This window comes from Colletotrichum siamense, assembly GCF_013390195.1.
Source record: "Colletotrichum siamense strain Cg363 chromosome Unknown KSG_Cg363_contig05, whole genome shotgun sequence".
In the NCBI taxonomy this organism is placed as follows: Eukaryota; Fungi; Ascomycota; class Sordariomycetes; order Glomerellales; family Glomerellaceae; genus Colletotrichum; species Colletotrichum siamense.
Genome location: NW_023501018.1, coordinates 3,739,797 through 3,759,840, shown reverse-complemented (window position 1 = coordinate 3,759,840; position 20,044 = coordinate 3,739,797). Strand labels below are relative to the sequence as shown.

The 20,044-nt window shown below is 54.6% G+C and overlaps 7 protein-coding genes across 7 annotated transcripts; 4 read left to right on the top strand and 3 right to left on the bottom strand.

Annotated features, from left to right (window-relative positions):
• Nucleotides 1-94: 94 nt before the first annotated feature.
• Nucleotides 95-775, top strand: CGCS363_v008569 (uncharacterized protein; the record flags this gene model as incomplete). The annotated part of the gene is made up of 1 exon (XM_036640418.1): nucleotides 95-775. One exon carries the CDS (start codon nucleotides 95-97, stop codon nucleotides 773-775), a length of 681 nt encoding a protein of 226 aa, XP_036494448.1.
• A 931-nt stretch (nucleotides 776-1,706) lies between these two features.
• ADA2-2 (Transcriptional adapter 2) lies at nucleotides 1,707-3,407 on the bottom strand (the record flags this gene model as incomplete). Its single annotated transcript, XM_036640417.1, has 2 exons — nucleotides 1,707-3,203; nucleotides 3,315-3,407. 2 exons carry the CDS (start codon nucleotides 3,405-3,407, stop codon nucleotides 1,707-1,709), a joined length of 1,590 nt encoding a protein of 529 aa, XP_036494449.1.
• Nucleotides 3,408-4,565: 1,158 nt separating this feature from the next.
• gal-7 (Galactose-1-phosphate uridylyltransferase) lies at nucleotides 4,566-5,919 on the top strand (the record flags this gene model as incomplete). The annotated part of the gene is made up of 5 exons (XM_036640416.1): nucleotides 4,566-4,666; nucleotides 4,719-4,740; nucleotides 4,820-4,955; nucleotides 5,005-5,649; nucleotides 5,699-5,919. 5 exons carry the CDS (start codon nucleotides 4,566-4,568, stop codon nucleotides 5,917-5,919), a joined length of 1,125 nt encoding a protein of 374 aa, XP_036494583.1.
• Nucleotides 5,920-6,175: 256 nt separating this feature from the next.
• ERG28 (Ergosterol biosynthetic protein 28) lies at nucleotides 6,176-6,765 on the bottom strand (the record flags this gene model as incomplete). The annotated part of the gene is made up of 2 exons (XM_036640415.1): nucleotides 6,176-6,634; nucleotides 6,703-6,765. 2 exons carry the CDS (start codon nucleotides 6,763-6,765, stop codon nucleotides 6,176-6,178), a joined length of 522 nt encoding a protein of 173 aa, XP_036494584.1.
• A 487-nt stretch (nucleotides 6,766-7,252) lies between these two features.
• Nucleotides 7,253-8,313, top strand: CGCS363_v008565 (Very-long-chain 3-oxoacyl-CoA reductase; the record flags this gene model as incomplete). The annotated part of the gene is made up of 2 exons (XM_036640414.1): nucleotides 7,253-7,396; nucleotides 7,456-8,313. 2 exons carry the CDS (start codon nucleotides 7,253-7,255, stop codon nucleotides 8,311-8,313), a joined length of 1,002 nt encoding a protein of 333 aa, XP_036494060.1.
• A 699-nt stretch (nucleotides 8,314-9,012) lies between these two features.
• Nucleotides 9,013-13,333, top strand: NUP170 (Nucleoporin NUP170; the record flags this gene model as incomplete). Its single annotated transcript, XM_036640413.1, has 3 exons — nucleotides 9,013-9,358; nucleotides 9,421-12,572; nucleotides 12,620-13,333. 3 exons carry the CDS (start codon nucleotides 9,013-9,015, stop codon nucleotides 13,331-13,333), a joined length of 4,212 nt encoding a protein of 1,403 aa, XP_036494077.1.
• Nucleotides 13,334-16,326: 2,993 nt separating this feature from the next.
• On the bottom strand, nucleotides 16,327-16,736 carry CGCS363_v008563 (uncharacterized protein; the record flags this gene model as incomplete). Its single annotated transcript, XM_036640412.1, has 2 exons — nucleotides 16,327-16,574; nucleotides 16,634-16,736. The coding sequence occupies 2 exons, from the start codon at nucleotides 16,734-16,736 to the stop codon at nucleotides 16,327-16,329; spliced, it is 351 nt and encodes a 116-aa protein (XP_036494466.1).
• Between the last annotated feature and the right edge of the window lie 3,308 nt (nucleotides 16,737-20,044).

Sequence of the window (20,044 nt, the reverse complement as noted above, 5' to 3'; positions counted from 1 at the left end):
TGCCGTATAATCCCACAAAAAGACTTTAACCAGTCTCACCAGCTTCACCCGCTCACACACCCCTTCATCACCAACACCAACACCAACCGCAACAATGCAGTCCAAGCTCCTCCTCGCCGCCACCCTCCCGGCCGCCGTCCTCGCCGTCCGCGACCTGTCCGGCACCCTCCCGCACGCCTTCCGCCGCGCCGAGGCCCAGCTCGCCGCCCGCGACGAGGCCGCCTGCCTGTCCGCCTACGCCGCGCACTCCACCGTCGTCGACGACTTCCCCGAGCTACCCACCGCCCTCGCCACCTACACCGACGTCGACGTCCCCACCATCACCGACCCGTGCCAGTTCCCCTCCATCACCGGCTCCGCCGGCGCCCTCATCACCTCCTACTCCTCCGCCCTCCAGAGCTGGCAGGACGCCCACATCACCGAGATCCGCTCCCTCTACCAGGCCTGCTCCGACGTGCCCCAGTTCTCCAGCATCCTCGCCGAGTACGGCGACGCCATCTGCACGAGCGCGGCCGCGGTCATCACCTCGGAGGACGGCACGGCGTCGGCGTCGGCGACTGCTACGGGCTTGGTTACGGCTACGTCCAGCGGCAGCGGCGCTTCTGGTGCTACTGCGACTGGCACCGCTGGATCTTCTGCGTCCGCGTCTGGCTCTGGTGCGTCTGGCAGCGCTGCCTCGACCACCGCCGTCCCTGCCGCCGCGCCCAAGGAGACTGGCCTGTTCGTCGCCGCTGCGGCTGCTGCTGCTGGCATTGTCGGTGCCGTTATGCTCTAAGCAACATCACGCCAAGAGCTGTTTGACGAAGACGAACGCCCCGCTGGGATTGGGGTCCCACGGTCTCCAATTTCCCACCTAGAGTTTCTCGGGAGGAGAAATAAAAATCTTAAATTTTACCTGTAATTAATTCTTATAACTTGACCTTAAAAACACACTTTGGGGAGTACAATATACCCGGTCGGCATTTAATCTCTAATTCAACCTCGTAAGGGGATTCTCTGTGCTTCGACGACCTTATGATATTCATCCTGGGAGCTGAACGGATATGCAGTGGCCAAAGCTCTGAAGTTTGCTGAAGAAAGACCTTATGTCCGTTAAAGTGCCCCTTGGAGGCCCGGGTCGATGCAACCTGAAATTGCAATGTTATGGGTCCCTTCCCTCCCGATCAGCAAACATGGGATGATCCACGCAGGCAGCAGTACGACCGTCCCCGGTGTCGGTGCCTACGGTTCGGATTACCTAATGTTCTCCATCAAATTGATCCCGAAGCTTCAATAGACCAACATAGCTTCAGCTTGGCACGCGTTCGTATCGAGGCGTTGTTGAAGCCATCCTTTTAGTGTGTCTTGGAAACATAAGTCAAGTTTCGGTTCGTCGTCACTGGAGCTGGATTCGGCGGGCCTCACCCTTCACCGTTGATGCATAACCTGAAGCATTGACCCGTGTCAACATCTATCCTACAAAAGCTATGTGAACTTTGTGACGCTACGTCCGCTGTGAGAATTGGAGGCAAAGAGTTGCGCTCGTAGATTGGTATCTTGATACACTTCAAACTAAAATATGTTCCCCTACTCCCCTAGTAAAACAAACCCACCACCCCCTTTTGATGATACTCCAAAGTCAAGTCAGTTGAGGTAAGGACATCGCATCTTGAGCCACAGCCACAGCCAGACTCAGCATCTGCGCTGGTTGCTTACTTTGCAGCATACTATGCCCTGCCAACCCAGCCAGCGTTGATGAAAAACTCAAAAATGCGTCCGCCCTTCTGCGAGTCCAGCCTACAGATCTCCTTGGCCTGCTTCTTCTTTAGTGTACCATTGCTCTTAAGGGCCTCCTTGAGAATCTGCTCCTTGATCATCAGGTATGGCTTGGGCTGCAGCCGCACCACCTCGCAGAGCTTAGCTTCCTCCGGCGTGAGCAGATGCAAGTCTGGAGCGGCCTCTTGTGTAAGGGTAAGGGGCGTGACGCCTGGCAGAGCCTGTGCCATGTACTTCTGCCGCGTGACGGGACCTGACGGGCCCGTACCGTTTGCCACAATGACGGTTCCATTTGTTGAGGCCCCGTTGACGTTGCCGTTGGTTTGAGGCTCGCTTTTTGCGTCCGCGCCGTTGGTGCCATTGGATGGCGGTGCTGTCCGTATTGGCAGCTCGGGCTGGACAAGGAGTGCAGCTCCGCTTGGCGGGTCGGGCACAGCGGCCGCCTTGGACCTTTGGGCCGACGCCATGCGCTCTCTGTCCATTGAGCCCATTGGTATCGCTTTCTGTGCCCTCTGCGCCTTCTCAGTCTCGAACTTCTCTCCGCTTCGAAGGTCACCAATGCGCAGACTCCTCCATTCTTGAAGCTGGGTAATAGCCTGTCGGAGGTTGAGCTCGTCAATAAGACCCTGGCATAAGCTCTCAAAGTCGTCGTGGTTCATCATCCTTGCAAAAGGCTTGGCCTTGTTGAGCAGATCCCTCTCCTCCTTACTTCTCTTCTTTTCGACCTTTGTGTTTTCGCGGTATTCCAGCAGGTTGTGCTCAAAAATAACCTTTTTCCTGTCGACACGCTGGGTAAGGCGGCAGTTGTAGATGTCCATGACCGTCAACTTCAGTTCCATCTCGGGCTCAAGATCACCAGTTCTAGGGTTGAGGCCATCGCCTGGATCGAATTGCATGAGCTGTACCGCTTCTTCCGCCTCATTTGCGTATTCTGTCTCGAACTCCAAACGACCAGGCATGTATCCTTGTATTTCGTGACATGCTGGTACGGAGGCGGTCGGCTTCGTCTTGGGTTGTAATGTGGGCGCATTCTTCGCGGCGTTTTTGCGCTCCTCTATCCTGCGCTTCTTCTTGGCCTGGAAGTCCTCCCTGGAGATCTCGTTTGCGAGCTCATTGTCGCCTGGACTGCAGCGTTTCGGCAGCGGAAACCTGGGCGAGTCGACGTAGACCTTCAGGTAGTGGTCCCTGACTTCGTCCTTGTGGCGGAAACCGCCAATGTGATCGGCAATATCAGCCCATGATCCCAGGCCGTATATCTCTGCGCCCTCAAGGAGGAGAAGTTCTTCGTCGGCGCCCCAATCCCGGTCGAAGATGGGAAAGGAGTTCTGCTCGATGACGCGGTATGGATGTGATTCTGGCTTATGGTTCGAACTGGATTTGCCCTGCGAAAAGCATTGGACGCAGAGGTCGTAGTCGTTGCAGGCGGAGTGGGCGCATCTGATGCGTACCTATCGACGCAGAGGGTGGGCGTTAGCGCGAGGCGCGAGATGATGTTTGCGCCGGAGCTCGGCAGCGGGGCTGAGGGACGCGACGACGGGCAAAACAACAAAACAACATACTGTTGATGTGATGTCTACAGAGCAGATATCGCAGTGGTACTTGACACCACCCTCGCCGCCTCGTGTGACGGTCTTCTTTCTAATGACGCCCATTTCGTCCAGGGCTGCGGTGGGGACGTGGAGGCCAGCCCCTGGTAAGGCTCAGCCGGAGTCGGTCGAGTTATCGCGATGTGGAAGCGGGCATACGGTGGTTTATCGACAAGGGCTTGGTATTTTTAATGTAGAAGCGTGGTGTGCTCGATGCGGATGGGACGGTCGTCGATGGACTCGATGGATTTCGGATGGGCCGATGCGCGTTGTTGATAATCCACGTTTTCAAGGTTCGCCGTCGAAACAACGCCAGGCTCCAATGGAAGGAATCCGGGGATGTGGAGACGTGCTTGACCCGACCCGAAGTCTAGCCGCGCTTGGGCCATTCGACTGTGGCTGGTGAGGCCAGGGCACTAGCCACACATCAGCGAGGAGCTAAGCCACATGCTAGTCGCTATCAAAACGGCTCCGTCAGCCCCGATTAGCTGAATTCAATGTTCGGCCAACGGACCATCGCCCGGCTGTTTGCATCTGCACCCATTTCCTGCAGTGTATGTACGTTAAGACGATGGCTACCGGCGTCGTGGATTAATGTGCCGACCTGCGGGCGAAGAGCTGCACAGCAGAAAATCTCACTGCTGCCAGTGTAGACACCAGTCAGCAAATACCTCTCACCCATTGACCCGAGCCAGGACTGTCGCGTTCCACATGTCGTCACCCGCGGCCCCCAAAGAGTTTCTCCGCCAGTTTCCCGCCGCTAGCTTGGCCCTTCAGCGCATCGAGCCCGCCAGAACAATGGCGCGCCTCTGCGATGGTGGGGTTTCGCGGGGCAATTCTTCACTGTCCCTCCACGTCTTCTGGCGCAACATCCCCGAGGCACGAAGCGCATTTGCAGGGATCGGACGTCACCACCAGCCGCCAGCCAGAGGTGAGCTGTTTTGTGGCAGCTTCCCCGTCTGTCTCCTCGGCCGCGACCTGCCGAGGGCTGGACTTTTGTACTTAGCCAGATTGTTATGGAGAAAATAACAACGTGATTCTTTAAATAATCGTGACTGGCTTATCCTCGAGCCTTCTCTCTTTTTTTCCATCTCTTGGCTGGTTGAGTGCGACCTTTGCGACTGACATTAAGACGAACCCCGCGCTGTCTTCGTCGCGGAGCTACTACCCCGCCATCTTCTCCAACATCACTGTTGTCTTTCGTGTACCGCATTATCCATCGCAATGCCTGACAAGATTCTCGACGACATTTCCCACCGTCGGTACAACCCTCTCAAGGGCACCTGGCTGCTGGTTTCGCCTCACAGGACCAAGCGCCCCTGGCAGTAAGATCACTTCGACCAGGCTACGTGATGCGACATGCGCTAAGGTGGACAGAGGTCAGCAAGAGGCGCCCACTGTTACGAAGCTTCCTGAGTACGATCCAAAGGCAAGCCGTTTCAAGCTGCAGAAGAAAAGCATTTTCTGACCCTCTGCAGTGCTACCTCTGCCCCCGCAACTCGCGCGCTGTTGGCGACGCGAACCCTGACTACAAGAACACCTTCGTCTTCGTCAACGACTACAGCGCCGTCAAGGAGGACCAGGCCGAGTACAAGCCCGAGGAAGGCAGCGATGGTAGACTCCTCTCTGTTTCTTACGTGGACATCATGATTGACGATACCAGACCTCGCCGCATCCCTCCTCAAGGCTGAGGCTGCCACCGGCAAATGCTACGTCCTCACCTTTTCCGAGAAGCACCATGTCACCCTCGCAGACATGACGACCGAGGAGATTGCTCCCGTGATCGACGTCTGGACAAACATCTACGCCTCCCACCTCTCCCCCGCGAACCCCCTCTCCAAGGTCGCCGCCGCTCTACAGCTGCCCCCTCCGACCCCCGCGAGCACTGTGGCCGCGCCCCGCGACCAGCTGCGCTTCATGCAGATCTTCGAGAACAAGGGCGCTGCCATGGGATGCTCGAACCCGCACCCTCACTGCCAGATCTGGACCACCTCCACCATGCCGGAGGAGCCCGGCACCGAGCTCGTGCAGATGGCCAAGTACCGCAGCGAGCACGCTGGCCGCCACCTGCTGGGCGACTACGTGAAGGTTGAGATGGAGAAGAAGGAGCGCACGGTGTTTGAGAACGATGCCTTCATCGTGGTCTGTCCCTGGTGGGCTGTCTGGCCGTTTGAGGTCATGATCCTGCCCAAGAGGCATGTTCGCGCCCTTGTAGATTTGAGCGCAGAGGAGAGAGTCCAATTTGCCGAGGCAATCCAGGAGGTCGCAAGGAGATACGACAACCTCTTTGAGACACATTTCCCTTACAGTAAGTGGTCTCCGTCATTAGTAGGGAAATTACGCTCACAAGACTGCAGGCTCCGGTATTCACCAGGCACCCCTCGATGCCACCGAAGAAGAGGCCGAGAACAGCTACCTCCACATGCACTTCTACCCACCTCTCCTTCGCTCTGCGACTGTCCGCAAGTTCCTTGTCGGTTACGAGCTCATGGCCGAACCGCAGCGAGACATTACTCCCGAGCAGGCCGCAGCCAAGCTTAGAGACATGGGTGGACAGCTGTATCGCAAGTCAATTTAGAAGAGAGAAGTGAGGCATATGGGGGAGAGTTTAGGAGTCAGGCATCATCGGCGGCATTTTTGGAAAACCAAACATCTGAGTATTGACATGATTATTAAATTATCTCGCTAGACATTAGGGCCCTAGATCTCGTGAATCTGTTCCCCGTTTTCAGGAATGCTATATAGCGATCACTACTGATCAGACTAGCCCGAGGTAGTGGGCATCTACATGAAGAATTAGAGGGCTACCTCCTCAGGTTCTTATCGTCCTCTTCTCAAGGAGCCTCGACGTAGAAGCTGCGAACCTGGGGCATCCAGATCAGGGCAACAGTGGCCAGCGTGAAGGGGAACGCCTGAGGAACGCCAAAAGTCATGCTCTTGAAGACGAACAGCTCGCTCGCAAAGTGGCCCAGCGCGATGACATATGTCCAGATGGCGAGGTCGTACATGTGCGCGTAGTGCAGGTGGTAGGCGCAGTACAGACGGACGACACTCGTCAACAGAGTCCAGGTGCCGAAGCAGCGGGCGGCGAGCGGCGTGCCCTGGTCCAGGGTCTCGGACTCCTTTGCGCTGGCGGGCGCGGGGACGAACTTCTTCACCGAGTCCTCGGGGTTGTACTTCTCGGAGCGAGGAGGGAGGGCGGGGTTCTTGACGAATTTGCCATTGTAGACGCGGCGCGAGTAGTGGAGGGTCAGGTAGTTCTGGGCCGAGTTGCCAATGGCTAGGAGGGAGAGCTGTGGTCGATACTGAATTAGCTTCGCGGTCTTGCGCGTGGTGTTATAACCAGTGACACGAGACTTACGAAGAGCATGTAGTAGGGCAGAATGCCCTTCGCAGGAGGAAGCAAGTCGGCGAGAGACACCATTTTGGCTGCTCTGTAGATGTTGGAGTCAGAAGAGGTCAATTGACACCAAAACAGAGCATGAAGAAGGGATTGGGAGTAAAAGAGTGGAAAATGGCCTGTCACCGTGGGATGCCGCCTTTCACATTTTCGATGGGTGCACCGGCTTCCCGCTAAGAATATTAACGTAGCTGCCAATCCTTCCCGAATACGAACCCAGGCAGCTTGTCTACCGGCAGGTCCCTGTGGCTGATGCTGTCAAGCTGTGGCTGCTCAGGACCTGTCGATTCCCGATTGGCTGAAGCTCAAGCCCCTCCAACCGTTGGGAGCTGCCGAGGCGTGGCTGGTGCTTTTCGATATGCATTTTCAAATTGCCTATCCCAACATTTTGTCTGTGCTGTCGTGTGGTCGAGCTGCACATCTCAAGGTCGCCGCCGCAATCCTGTCAGCTCTGGCCTCTTCTTCCCCGCACAACCATCTTCGCGCACCAGACTGCTCGAATATCTCGAAGATGCAGGGAATCACAGATTATATCGGCCAGCTGCCGCAGCCGGTCCAGCTCGTCCTGGCCAGCGTCGGCGCTCTCTTCCTTGCCAACAAGGCCCTCGCCTATGTCAAGTTCCTGCTCGGCGTCTTCGTCCTCAGCGGTAACAACGTACGCAAGCCCCCTCACCTCTCCTACTTCGAGGGCGTCACTAACAAAAACGTGAACAGCTTCGCAAGTATGGCAAGCCCGGCACCTGGGCAGTCGTGACCGGTGCCTCCGACGGCCTAGGCAAGGAATATGCCTACCAGCTCGCCAGCAAGGGCTTCAACCTCGTCTTGGTCTCCCGAACCCAATCCAAGCTCGAGACCCTCGCTCACGAGCTCGAGGCCAAGTTCTCCGGCAAGGTCCAGGTTAAGGTCCTCGCCATGGACTACGCCCGCGACGACAGTGCCGACTACGACCGCCTCGCCCAGCTCATCACCGGCCTCGACGTCGGCATCCTCGTGAACAACGTCGGCCAGTCCCACAGCATCCCTGTCCCCTTCGTCGAGACCGCCCGCGAGGAGCTCCAGAACATCGTCACCATCAACTGCCTCGGCACCCTCAAGACCACCCAGGTCGTCGCCCCCATCATGCAGAAGCGCAAGTCTGGCCTCATCCTCACCATGGGCTCCTTCGCTGGCTGGATCCCCACGCCCTACCTGGCTACGTACTCCGGTTCCAAGGCCTTCCTGCAGCACTGGAGCAGCTCTCTGGCTACCGAGCTCAAGTCGGACGGCATCGACGTGCAGCTTGTCGTCAGCTACCTCGTGACGACCGCCATGAGCAAGGTCCGCAAGACGAGCGTTGCGATCCCCAACCCCAAGAACTTTGTCCGTGCGGCACTCGGAAAGGTCGGCACTGGCATCTACCAGAACTTTGCGTACACCTACACGCCGTGGTGGACGCATGCTCTGATGCTGTGGATTGTGGAGAACACCATTGGTGTCGCTCACGAGTGGGCTCTGGCCGTCAACATGAAGATGCACGCTGATATCCGCACCCGTGCCCTGAGGAAGGCCGCCCGTGAGGCCAAGAAGGCCTAAGAAAGCCGCGAATAGACCTAGATGACCCTCCCATGTTGCAAGAGGGAGGAAGAAGAAGCAAGATGCGAGGAGAAATCCCGGACATGAGGAATGAAAGCTAGAAGAAGATGATTGGTGCATGAGCTTGGACGCATGCGGAATGCTTCAGGGGAAAGCTGCGAGTGGGAGTCGTGACGGTGGCACTGCCCGGTCGGGATGCCCGCATACGAAGGCTACGGATATATAAAAGTTCAATATAATTAATTCTGTCATCTAATCATATCGCGCATCATTTCTGCAGTGAACAATGAATGAAAGTTGCAATCGAGTGTGAAGCTCCTGCCCAAACGTCAGGTTCAGCCTTGTGTCCTGATTGGGCCTAGCGTGGGACCACCGGGCTCCTCCAGGCGCGAAAATTCCAAGTGCAGGCCCAGCCTCTCGTCGAGCTCCTCCAGAAATTGTTTACTGCACTTCACCTTTTCCACACCGAGAGCTCCCGCAGCTCGTAATCTTTTCTTTGTCGGGCTTGAGCTGCACAAGCTTCGAAAAGCATCATCCAGCGTCGATTTTTTCCCGACAGCCTTCAATTGAACGGTCTGCGACTGCCCGTTGATGATTCAATAGCGCGACCTCCTTCCGCCTACTGGCCGCATCTTTGCGACGCGTTTGCCCGCCGAACCAGCACCCTTCCGTCGAGCTTCGAACCGAATCCCGACGACGATGTCATACCCTCAGCTGACGCCGGCGCGACCGGTGCCCGGCGCCTTTTTCAACACGCCAGCTGCTTCACGATTTGCAGGCAACGACAACGAGCCCGTCAGACGGCGCCTGTTTTTGGACGGTGACGGAGCCCAGGGAAGCACAACGACTGGAACCAGCGGCGCCCTGGTGGGAGGATCGAGCTTCGCCCCTGCGACGGTCTCTTCGGTCGGTACGAGTGGTGGACTGGTCTCGACGTCGCAAGCTCCCCAGCAAAACCTCCCGCCGGTCACAAGAGCTGCGCAGGCGGTCAACCAATTCTTGCAGGCCGATGAGAACTACCCGGAACTGGATTCGTACTGTAGGCGTACGTCGTCTCCCCTCCCACCGCACTTTTCCCCCTCGATGGCATATCTGACCCCCAAACAGCAGGCGCATCCTCCGAGTATGACTACAGCTCGCTCGATTCGGCGTGGGCCCCCTTCCACAAGACGCAGATGTACCCCATCCCGAACCAGGTCTTCAGCCACTACAACACCGGCCAGTTGCAGACGTTGATGGGCTTGTTCGCGGAGATCAACCACGCATGGGTTGTTATCGACAACTCGCTGTTCCTCTGGGACTACACACACCCTGACCCCGAGCTCATCGGCTTCGAGGACCAGCCTCACACGATCCACGCAGTCGCTCTGGTGTCCCCGAAGCCTGGCATCTTCGTCAACTCCATCACCCACATCCTCGTCGTCGCGACTTCGTCTGAGATGATTCTCCTCGGTCTTTCTGCCGAACCGACCCCCTCCGGAACGAAGACGGTTTCGCTCTACAGCACGAAGTTGAACCTCCCGCTGCGAGGCACCGATGTCCGAGTCATTGCTGGAACCGCGGACGGTCGCATCTTCTTCGGCGGAAGCAACGATACCGATATTCACGAGCTGTACTATCAGCAGGAGGAGAAGTGGTTCTCGAACAGATGCGGCAAGATCAACCATACCAACCCCGGTTGGTCCTCCGTGGTCACCCTTCAGAGTGGCTTCTGGCAGCACAAGTCTCCAGAGGGCCTTCAGAGCATCGTCATTGACGACTCGCGGAAACTGGTCTACACTCTGTCTACCAGGTCTACAATTCGAACATACCACATGGATGGGCCTAACAAGCTCACCAAGGTTATCGAAAAGGAGAGAAACGCGTGTCTTCGTGACATTACCCACATGATCACCCAGTCGCCCTTGCTCAACGAGCGCACAACGATCGTTTCGATTAGTGCTATTCCCTCCCGAGAGGCCTCGAAGTTGCATCTTATGGCTCTCACCAACACCGGATGCCGACTATTTCTCAGCGCAACAAGCTCTGCTTCTTATATGATTGGCGGCGTGTCTTCTAATACCCCCCCTCAGAGCATGCAGGTTCAGTACATCAAGTTCCCTCCGGCGGAAAACCCTGCCCGCGCCAGCACGAATACTGCCGGCGAGACCATAATCGATTTCTCCTCAAAAGCCCTGGCGATGAGCAGACTCGGTGCTCGTTTCGCTCCAGGTTACTTCCTCGACTTCGTCGTCAAGGAGTCCGACCCCAACAACGACCAGCTTTTCGTTTCTGCCCCCGAGACCGGCCGCATCAAGACCAACGCATCATCTCAACAACTCAAGTACTACGAACACGGCAACTGGATCGATATTGGAAGTAGAGCTGAAGATGTAGGTTTGGTAACGAAGCCATTCGCTGCTGCGAACCAACCCATTGGTTTTGGAAACGAGCTCGCTGTTCAGTTTGATGAGCCTTCGACCGAGTTTGCCATTCTCACGAATACCGGTGTCCACATCATCCGCCGCCGCCGACTGGTCGACACTTTCGCTTCTGCCATCCGCGGTGCCGTGGGCGATGAGGGATTGGAACTGGAGACGCGCAAGTTCATTCAGCGATATGGCCGGGTAGAGACAATCTCCTGTGCTCTGGCGGTAGCTTGCGGACACGGTGGCGATGCTCGACCTGGAGCCGCTCGCGCTATCGACCAGGCCACGGAAGATCGCGCTCGTACTGTTTTCGTTGACTACGGTGGACAGCCCTCAATCACCGAGACCGACGGCACACAACTCAACACCACCTCCGTCCGCCTTTCTCCTAGGCATGACGCCCTCTGTGTGTACATCACTCGCCTGATCCGAACCCTGTGGAAGAACCATGTGGTTGTCCCTGCCGTGAGCCCCACCGGAGGCGTCACAATTGGATCAAGAGTGCCACTTGCCAAGCTTTTGTCGATTCAAGAGCAGCTCGAGCGCCTTCGCAGATTCCTCGAGGCTAACAAGAGCTTCATCCAAGGCCTGTCTGGCCCCTCTGATCTCCAAAGAGTGGCGAGCAAGCAAGAGGAGGTCGCTCTCCAAGCTGAGCACCAGGCTCTGCACGCGCTCCAGAAGCTGATGGAGAGCATTTCAGAAGGCATTTCTTTCGTTTCAATGTTGTTCGACGAGCGTGTTAGCGACATCTTCACAAGACTTGACGCCCAAGCGCAACAAGAACTGAAGGAGCTCACATACGAGAAGCTGTTTTCGCAGGCTCCTGGAAAGGAGCTGGCCAAGCTTCTTGTCAAGTCGATCGTCAACCGCAACATCGAGAGCGGTTCTAACGTGGAGACTGTGGCCGATGCCCTACGTAGGAGATGCGGCAGCTTCTGCAGCCCTGATGATGTTGTCATTTTCAAAGCCCAAGAGCAGTTGAAGAGGGCATCCGAGCAGCCTCTGAACAGCAACCCGTCACGCACACTGCTGCATGAGAGTTTGAGGCTTTTCGAGCGCGTCGCCAATGCCCTTTCCTTCGCCAATCTGCACAACGCTGTGGCTCAGTACATTGAGCTGAAGTACTACGCAGGCGCAATCCAGCTTTGCCTGGTCGTCGCCCGCGAGAAGGACAGAGGCAACAGCGCCCTTTCCTGGGTTCACGATGGCAAGCCTCCAAACGACCCTCGGGCTAATGCCTTCTCGGAACGTAGAAAGTGCTACGAGTTGATTCACGAGGCTCTGCAGCACTTGGACGCCGCCTCAAGCAGGGAGCCGGAGACGATCGATGGCAGGTTGACACTGATTGGCACCAAGCGCCTGGAGGCATACAGTGTGGTGAACGATTCGGATGATGAGGTCTTCCACTTTGACCTCTATGAGTGGTACATCGAACAGGGTTGGACCGACAGAATTCTGGCCATCGAGTCACCTCACGTTATCACATACCTCCAGAGCCTCGCCAGGTCTAACGTTGGACACGCCGAGCTTCTCTGCAAGTTCTACACTCAGCGTGAGAGATACTTTGAGGCAGCCCAGGTCCAGGCCGACCTCGCCAACTCTGACTTCGACCTTGGTATCAAGGAGCGCATTGTTCTTCTCAGCAAAGCCAAGGGCAACGCCAGTGTCGCCACTGCCGGCATCGGCAGGCAACAACAGCAGGTCCTGGCCCACGAGGTCAGCGAGCTCCTCGACATCGCCAACATCCAGGACGATTTGCTCGAGAGGCTCAAGGCCGACAGCCGTATTGCACCGGAGCGTAAGGCGGAGATTCAAGAGGCTCTCGACGGTCAGATATTGTCGCTGTCAGATGTAAGTCGCCTCCTGAAGTGCTCAATGACAAAGCTAATTCGCTTCAGCTCTTCAACCAATACGCCGACCAAGCAAATTACTACGACCTGTGTCTTTTGATCTACCACAGCGCCGACTACCGCAACCCTAGCACAATCTCCCAAACGTGGGTCAGCCTAATTGAGCAAATCCACCAAGAGGCCGTCGATCGCATGGAGGAGGCTGGCCCCGGCATTCCTGTCCTGCCGTCGCCGTACGAGTCTGTGTCAGTCAAGGTGCAGAACATCGCCCACCGCACATCACTCGACAGCTTCATCTTCCCTGTGCCAGTCCTCCTTCCCGAAGTCTGCCGCTACGCCGTCGAGTACCACCAGGATGCTGAGATTGGCGCCGACCCCACATGGCCCGTCCAGCTCTTCATCAGCCTGGGTGTCTCCCACGACATGGTCACACGCGTTCTCGAGAGCGTCTTCGACACACAGGACTACGGTTTCAGCGGCAACAACCGAAACCGCATTATCGAGCTCATTGTCTTCGCGGTCGATGTCTGGCAACGCGAGGTGAAGCGTCGCGGCGGCGCCTCTCTGAAGGGTGACGGTGCCATCGGTGCCTGGGTTAAGGATCTGCTGAGCAGATGCGAATCGTCCTTGCCGCCTGCGGGCCACGGCTCGAACCCTGGCGGTGCGGATTTGGCGGAGGTGCGCAGACGTCTGCGTGCTGTCAGGAGGGAAGTTGATGGTCTCGTGGAGAGGGGGCCGTCGGGAAGCTTGCGCTTCATGTAATGTCTGAACAACGTTCTAATGATCTGGGTGAATGCAATAAGGCAGGAGAGAAGGAGAGTCGAGGGAGAAAGAATACAAGGAAAGATAAATTAGGAGACTGAATACAGAAAGTGGGCTGCTCTCATCGAGAGACTCCCGCCAGTCGGGGCATGGAGGAGAAAGATAAATCATGTACAAAGAATTCGACCGAAAAAAACCGTGTGTATTTTTGCCCGGGGTGTGTTGGGGTTTGGGCCGCGCGCGGCTTGGGACTTGGCGATGTAGGCTTAGGTTTTTGAATGACTACATTTAGTTAGTTGGTGTTCTTTTTTTCTTAATGGATTGGGTTCCTGAGATGCGGTGTCTGGTGAGTGATTGTGGCGAGATGTCAGTCAACTGGCACTCGTTCTGATACTGGATCATCGTGTCACGTTTGTAATCTTTTCGCGCAAGTGTAAGTCGGAATGTGTTGTTCAGATGACCACAAGGTGTAAGTAGGACAATCTGGGTATTTCCCGATTGTACCTTGATGACCGAATGAATGTTCATGCACGATGACACCCTGCCAAGTCGCAAAGTATTCTCCTTCTGCCGACCAGCGGCTTGGCATGCAGTACCCAAATGCTTTCCCACTGGATCATGTAACATGGATCGGTTGACTTCTGCATCGTTGATTCGTGCTGATGTGAGACAAGGCATTTTCATTCCACAGCGGCTGAGGCTGGCTACGGCCGGAAGGTAGGGTAAGGTAAGGCAACCACCAACAATGACAGCGAAAAGTAGTGTGGGAGGGCCTAATCGATTCAGCTGACAGTTCTGTGCCAACCAACAGTTGCAACTTCAACCTTATCGCTGGGCATTGACGTTGAGGCTGGCCCGATCCAGTCTTGTGAGGGCATTTCTTCGTTGGCGTGAAGTTCATTTTGTACTTTCTTCCATCGGGTCTATCGGCGACAAAGACAAGCTGTAATGATACTCAACAGAATCGACGACGGACCGGAAACTCCTGCGCGGGGAACCTCTCAGGATGTTTCCAAAGCACCATCTGGCTATAAACTGCTGGCTCCGAAGCCACATCAACGTATTGCACCGAGCCTCAGCCTACGCCCCTTGCAGTCGCCCGACTCTTCTGGTCAAGCTGAGCCACGGCGCCCGCAGACGCGACAAGAGTGGGACACCATGAAAGACGTTATTAGGCACCTTTACCTGGTTGAGAACTTCACGCTTGAGGAGGTCGCGGACACCATGCTTAGGGAGCACTCCTTTGCGGCTACGTATGTGATTCTTTTGATGTCAGCACTTAATCACGCCTCTTCTCGCACATCCAGGTGCTTTTCAAGATTATCTGACGCTGACTTGGAATCCAGTAAAAGGATGTACAAGCGACAGTTCAAAAGATGGGATTGGAAAAAGTACAACACCCAATCGGTCCAGGAAAGTAAAGAAACTGGACGTTCTATTGAAATGTCACAAGGCCAGACAACATGTCGGCGACCGATGCGCAGTAAAAGAAACATCAACATAGAGTCTGCTTGGGCTATCAGAAGACGCAGTTCAGCAAGAGTACCGATAGCAAGTGCCACGCCGCCTACCAAGTTAATCTGCGCGAACGGAGATGATAAAAGAACTCTGCAGCTCTTCACTAGCCTTAGAGATCTTATTTATGGCACGTTCCGGCGCGATAACGCAGGCTGGTCGAGCGAGAACCTCAGATTCACCGGGCTTCCGACTACCGGAAGGCTCTTGGTGTCCAAGATGGACCAAGCCATCCGTCTGTTTGAAAGCAAGCATCACAAGCAAGGTGGCATAATGTTGCGGGAAACCTTTCGAAATTTGGAGGATGTTATGGGAAGAGATGCTATTGGGATATACCAGGTTGTCTTGATGTATATCCCATACTATCTTCCCGGCAGATATAGGGAAGTCACACGAGCTTGGCTGCACTACACTTCCCAAATGCTGAGCCTCAAGAAGAGATATGATCCGATCTCTCAATTGGCCAAGCTGCTGTATTTGATTCACTTGAACGATGCAGAGCACCTGGGCCCGGCTCTTGAGCGTCTGTTTAGCATCACTGCTGACACCTACAGTCAGCTCCGTGGGACGAAGGATCTTTCTACGCTTATGGCCATTATCGATCTGTTACTTGCGAGGGGAGACTCGAAAACATCGCAAGAGTCCGCCCTCGCCGTCGAGAAACTCGGAAGCCTTGTCGAAGAAGCTGCCGTCCAATGTGGAGAGACTTCAGAGACGACCATCGGCATTGAAGCGTGCCAGATCACGTACGCGGCACGATTGATGCTGTCTCCTGCAGACAAGAAGATTGCTGAGTTGTGCAAAACGCATGTGGGTAGAGTCAGTGCCGCAGAGAAAACGTCAGCATTTAGACACAGGGATTGTGGTGCAAGCTCGGGACAGGTTGGTGGAAGTCATGGGCATGACGGCTGCGTTCATTGCGGAGGTCTTGAAACAAAAGAAACATACTCCAAGGACCTTGGTAGAGCTCTCGAGGTGGCAAAGAAACAGGTCGGGTCCTCTGACATTGTCGTTTCGCCTGGTCAGGCTTTGCGGCAGATTCGCCTATTCTGGAGGGACGTATTGCAATCTATGGGACGGGCAGAAGAAGCGATTGAAGTATGGAGAGGTTCTTTCTCTCGGTACGCGGATGATGATGACCAACGTGACCCAGACTCCCCAGAATGAGACGAAAAAGACAGGGCTATGGTTATGTGGTCAAGACCCAGCCGTGGAAAAGAGACAGCCTGTATTTCTTATGCCTGAGTCACACTGTTTACTATGGGTTCATCCCTTATATACCGTATGTTATCATGGCCATCACTGTCGTCCTCGTCGTCTCTATCACTATTATCGCTGCTAGTGTCGCCATCTACAAAGTATATTTTTTTGACAAAATGTATTGTGCATTTAGTTCAATACAAGGACTTTTGGCAAGCCACCTAAATTCATGGCTAGTCATCCACGCTACTTAGTAATCCATACTGCCAGCCTGATGGTCAACGTTTGCCACTATTGTTTGTGTAACTGATCTTCTCAAACGAAGACTCATGAACGTAGTTTCCGTTTGCATCCTCTGTAGTCCGTGAGGATGCTTTGATCATTTCGAAGTCCCCGTCTTGGCCGTAGTTGATCTGTACCATGGCGGATCCGCCGCCCCCGCCTGTCGCCCCTCCTCCTCCACCACCACCCCCTCCGCCGGCTTTAACGACGAGATCTTTGCTGCTCCGATCTTTACGGCCCATATCTATGAGTTGTCAGGAACTTTAGGGGCCTTATTTGTAATGGAAAAATGCCTCACTGTACCTGCGGCTTTGACCCTTGGAGGAGTCTGAGATTTGAAAGCTTTTTGTGCAGAAAGAGTCGAGTCAAGGTGCGCTTCTTGTGTACGGGGGTTCTTTGTTGGCATTGTAAGGGTCGGCCGTGATAAATATCCTCTTAAGTATGTCATGTCATGATCAGGTCCTCCAGAGTTGGTTTGGCCGTCAGGCTAATTGACTGGACTTAGTGCTTCGGATCAAGAATTTCGACAGCGCAACTCGTTGACGTTGCGCACTGACGTATGTGGAAAATTATTAAATTGAAAAGTCAAGTCGTATGTGAACACGTTGCTGTCTGCCTGAGCTGATGCGGCAGTCATTCTTTGGATTGCAAACAATTGGCTTACGATGTTCACCATGTCAGCTCCAAAGCTTTTATCACAAAATACCGTCGAGTGATTCCACACGTAGGTTCATGGTCTGAAACGGGAAGAGTCATCAAATTACAGAACCAAAAGATCTTTCAGCCACACAGCCTGAGAATTCCGGTCGTCATAATCATGGTGTGTTCCACAAGAGACGAGGCTTTGCCAGTGTAGCTGCCGTGGCTGTTTCTGCTGACCACCTTACCGTTGCGGAACTGGAGAAATGAGTCACTTACAGAATTCCGCCTTTCATTTATGGAAATGTGTTTTTTTTTTCCACGTACAGCGGGGCATCCTTTTGGGCTCTTTGCAGGATCAAGGCTCAGTGAAGGAGAAACGATTTGAACGATCATCCGTACATCATCGCAGTGGCACAAGGCCATCACTAGGCATAATCCATCATTTCGGTGAAGCAAAGCCCAAGACAACTGGAAATGTGATTGGAAAAGAACACATCGGCTCATAAGGCTTGGGTCTATGCCCCTCGGCCACCTGTCCCCCCTCGACCATCTGCTCCTGGTTGACCACCTGCTCCGCCCCAGCCCCCTGCTCCCCCTCGACCATCTGCTCCCCTTTGACCATCTGCTCCTCCATGGCCGCCCTCACCTCTGTAGCCTTCGTACCTGGCCCATTCTCTGGTCCCATGTAGTCCACTTCTATCGTCGCCGGAAATCCTCGACCAGGCAAACCATCCACGGCCTCTATGTGGCCCTTCTCCTCCTCCCCCACCACCACCGCCGCCACCACCACCACCACCTCCTCCTCCTCCTCCTGGACCACCTCCAACACCTCCATAATAATCACCGACACCACCACCGCCGCCGCCGCCGCCGCCGCCGCCGCCCCTGTCACTACCACTGCCGCCGCTACCGCCTCCCCATCCACCCCATCCTTCCCAGCCGCCCCAGCCGCTCCATCCTCCGTCCCTGTGCAGACCACCACCTCTACCCCCAGTCAAGCCGCCTCCATCACCACCCCTGCCTGCAAATGACGTGGTTCCGGTACTGGAACCTCTTTCTCCGCTCGTTGCTCCGCCGTCGTACGAGTTGCCATCACCATGTCCGCCTCGTGAACTCCCGTAAGAGCTTCTGTAACCAGCTTGACCATTGGGCTCGCCTCCACTGTCTCTGTATTGACCTCCCTGGGTAGATAAAATGACCATCTGGAAAGCGTCAGATACAACATGTATAGGCGCTGTTTTTGATGTTACTAAGCTTGCCTTGAGTGCTTGAAGATGTTCTCGAAATTTAAGCGTCTTGATGACGATTTTGAATATGAAAGTGTGTGGAGCTTTTTAGGTCAGTCGACAATGAATGAATTGAAAATGGTTGTGGAAACAGATGCCAGGTTTAAATGGTGCTCATTATTGTCAGCAGAGACTAAAACGCTGACGGTGTTTCCTGATAGTTACACTGCCATCAAGGGGAAATGTGCATACAACGTTAGGCTTGTTTGCAACCTGGTCCCCTACGAAGTGCCCGTGACAGCTCGCGCTGGGAAGGCCTCTCACTGACGGTCATCTTTGAAACGTACTTGGTACAATCTAAGTACATCAGGGGAACCTCATGAAAAAACAGCCTCATTTTGTTATTCTTGGTCAGCACGGTCAGATGTCATTTGCATGTCCATCTTCTCAATGCCTACCCACATACAATGACGTATTCGGGCGTAAAGCCGGGAAGTTGTGCTCATCAGACCAGGAAACCAGCCTCGAGTGATTGGAACCTGTTCTGCATGGTACTATTGGGCTCGTCTTCATAGGTAGGCTTGAAGATTTAGGGCCCACCTCACCGCTCAAAGTGAGGTTGCCTTTAATTGCATATTTCCGTGAGGTAGTGTTGTTCTCTCACCATGACCGCAATCAGTTGACTTGGAGGGTGGGTAGTAGCCCCGTCATTTGCTCCAGCCTGTGAACACATTAAGATTGCCGTAGGACTCAAGGGGGCGACGAGAATTTGGGTTGAGATCCCGAAGCCGCGTTATAGCCGGGGTACTTATTAGCTAGATGCCGTCCTTTATGACACTGTTTTCTTCGAAAAGAATCTGAGATTTTGAACTTTATAGATTGGCCAAAGAGATATGGCTAAAAGGAGTAGTGTTCCCCACTGATTGTCCAAACATACCTTTACCGCAAGAACACGGACACAAATCACCAGGAAGTTCATTCAGAAAGACTACTTACACATCACTGAACTGAGGTAAATCCTGCTTGGTTAGAAAATAGAGCTAAAGATTGCTGACTTTCCTTTTTTACAGGATGGCGTTTTATATCGATAAAAGAATTCTTTGCCGAGGTAGTGGAGGAGGAGGAGGCGGCGGTGGTGGTGGTGGAGGAGGGGGAGGAGGGGGAGGCGGAGGTGGAGGGGCATATGGCGGCGGCGGCGGTGGAGGAGGGGGAGGATACGGTAGCGGAGGAGGAGGAGGCGGCGGCGGTGGAGGGGGAGGCTGATGATAAATAGTCTTTGGGCTGGAAGGAAATACCTGGGACGGCAGGGATCTACCGTGCAAGGAGCTTGTACCAAATAGTTTTGGGCCAACTAAGGAAGCACGTCTTGCGTAGAATGTTGCAAAATATGGAGTCGGTCGGTTTATCAGCAGCTGCCTTATTTCGAGCCTTAGCATTATTGAGATGATCTCTGATGAAAATCGATCTGATAGTTAACAATTGGGACTGGCATACTCCTTAGTTCAAAAGCTTCAGAACTTTGGAGTCTCATCAAGTTTGCTAGTTCCCAACCATTCTGCTCTGATTGTGTGCCCTCAACCATGAAGCCAATTTCGGGCCTCATCCCTGGGTATACTGCTCTTATCGTCAATGAGTTCAAACCATCAGGCTTGGGCTGTCGTTCTATTCAGAGGCGTTGGAGAATGGCAGGTGTAGTGAGCTCGCACTCGACCTTTTCCCAGGCGTACTGTGCCTTTCAGAGCAGAGGTCTCTCTTGACCTCGAAGTATGAGTGAATTCAGGCCTTGACAAAAATATGACTGCCCTGCCTATTACCCCTGGCTCGCTGGAAGGAACAAAAGCAGTAT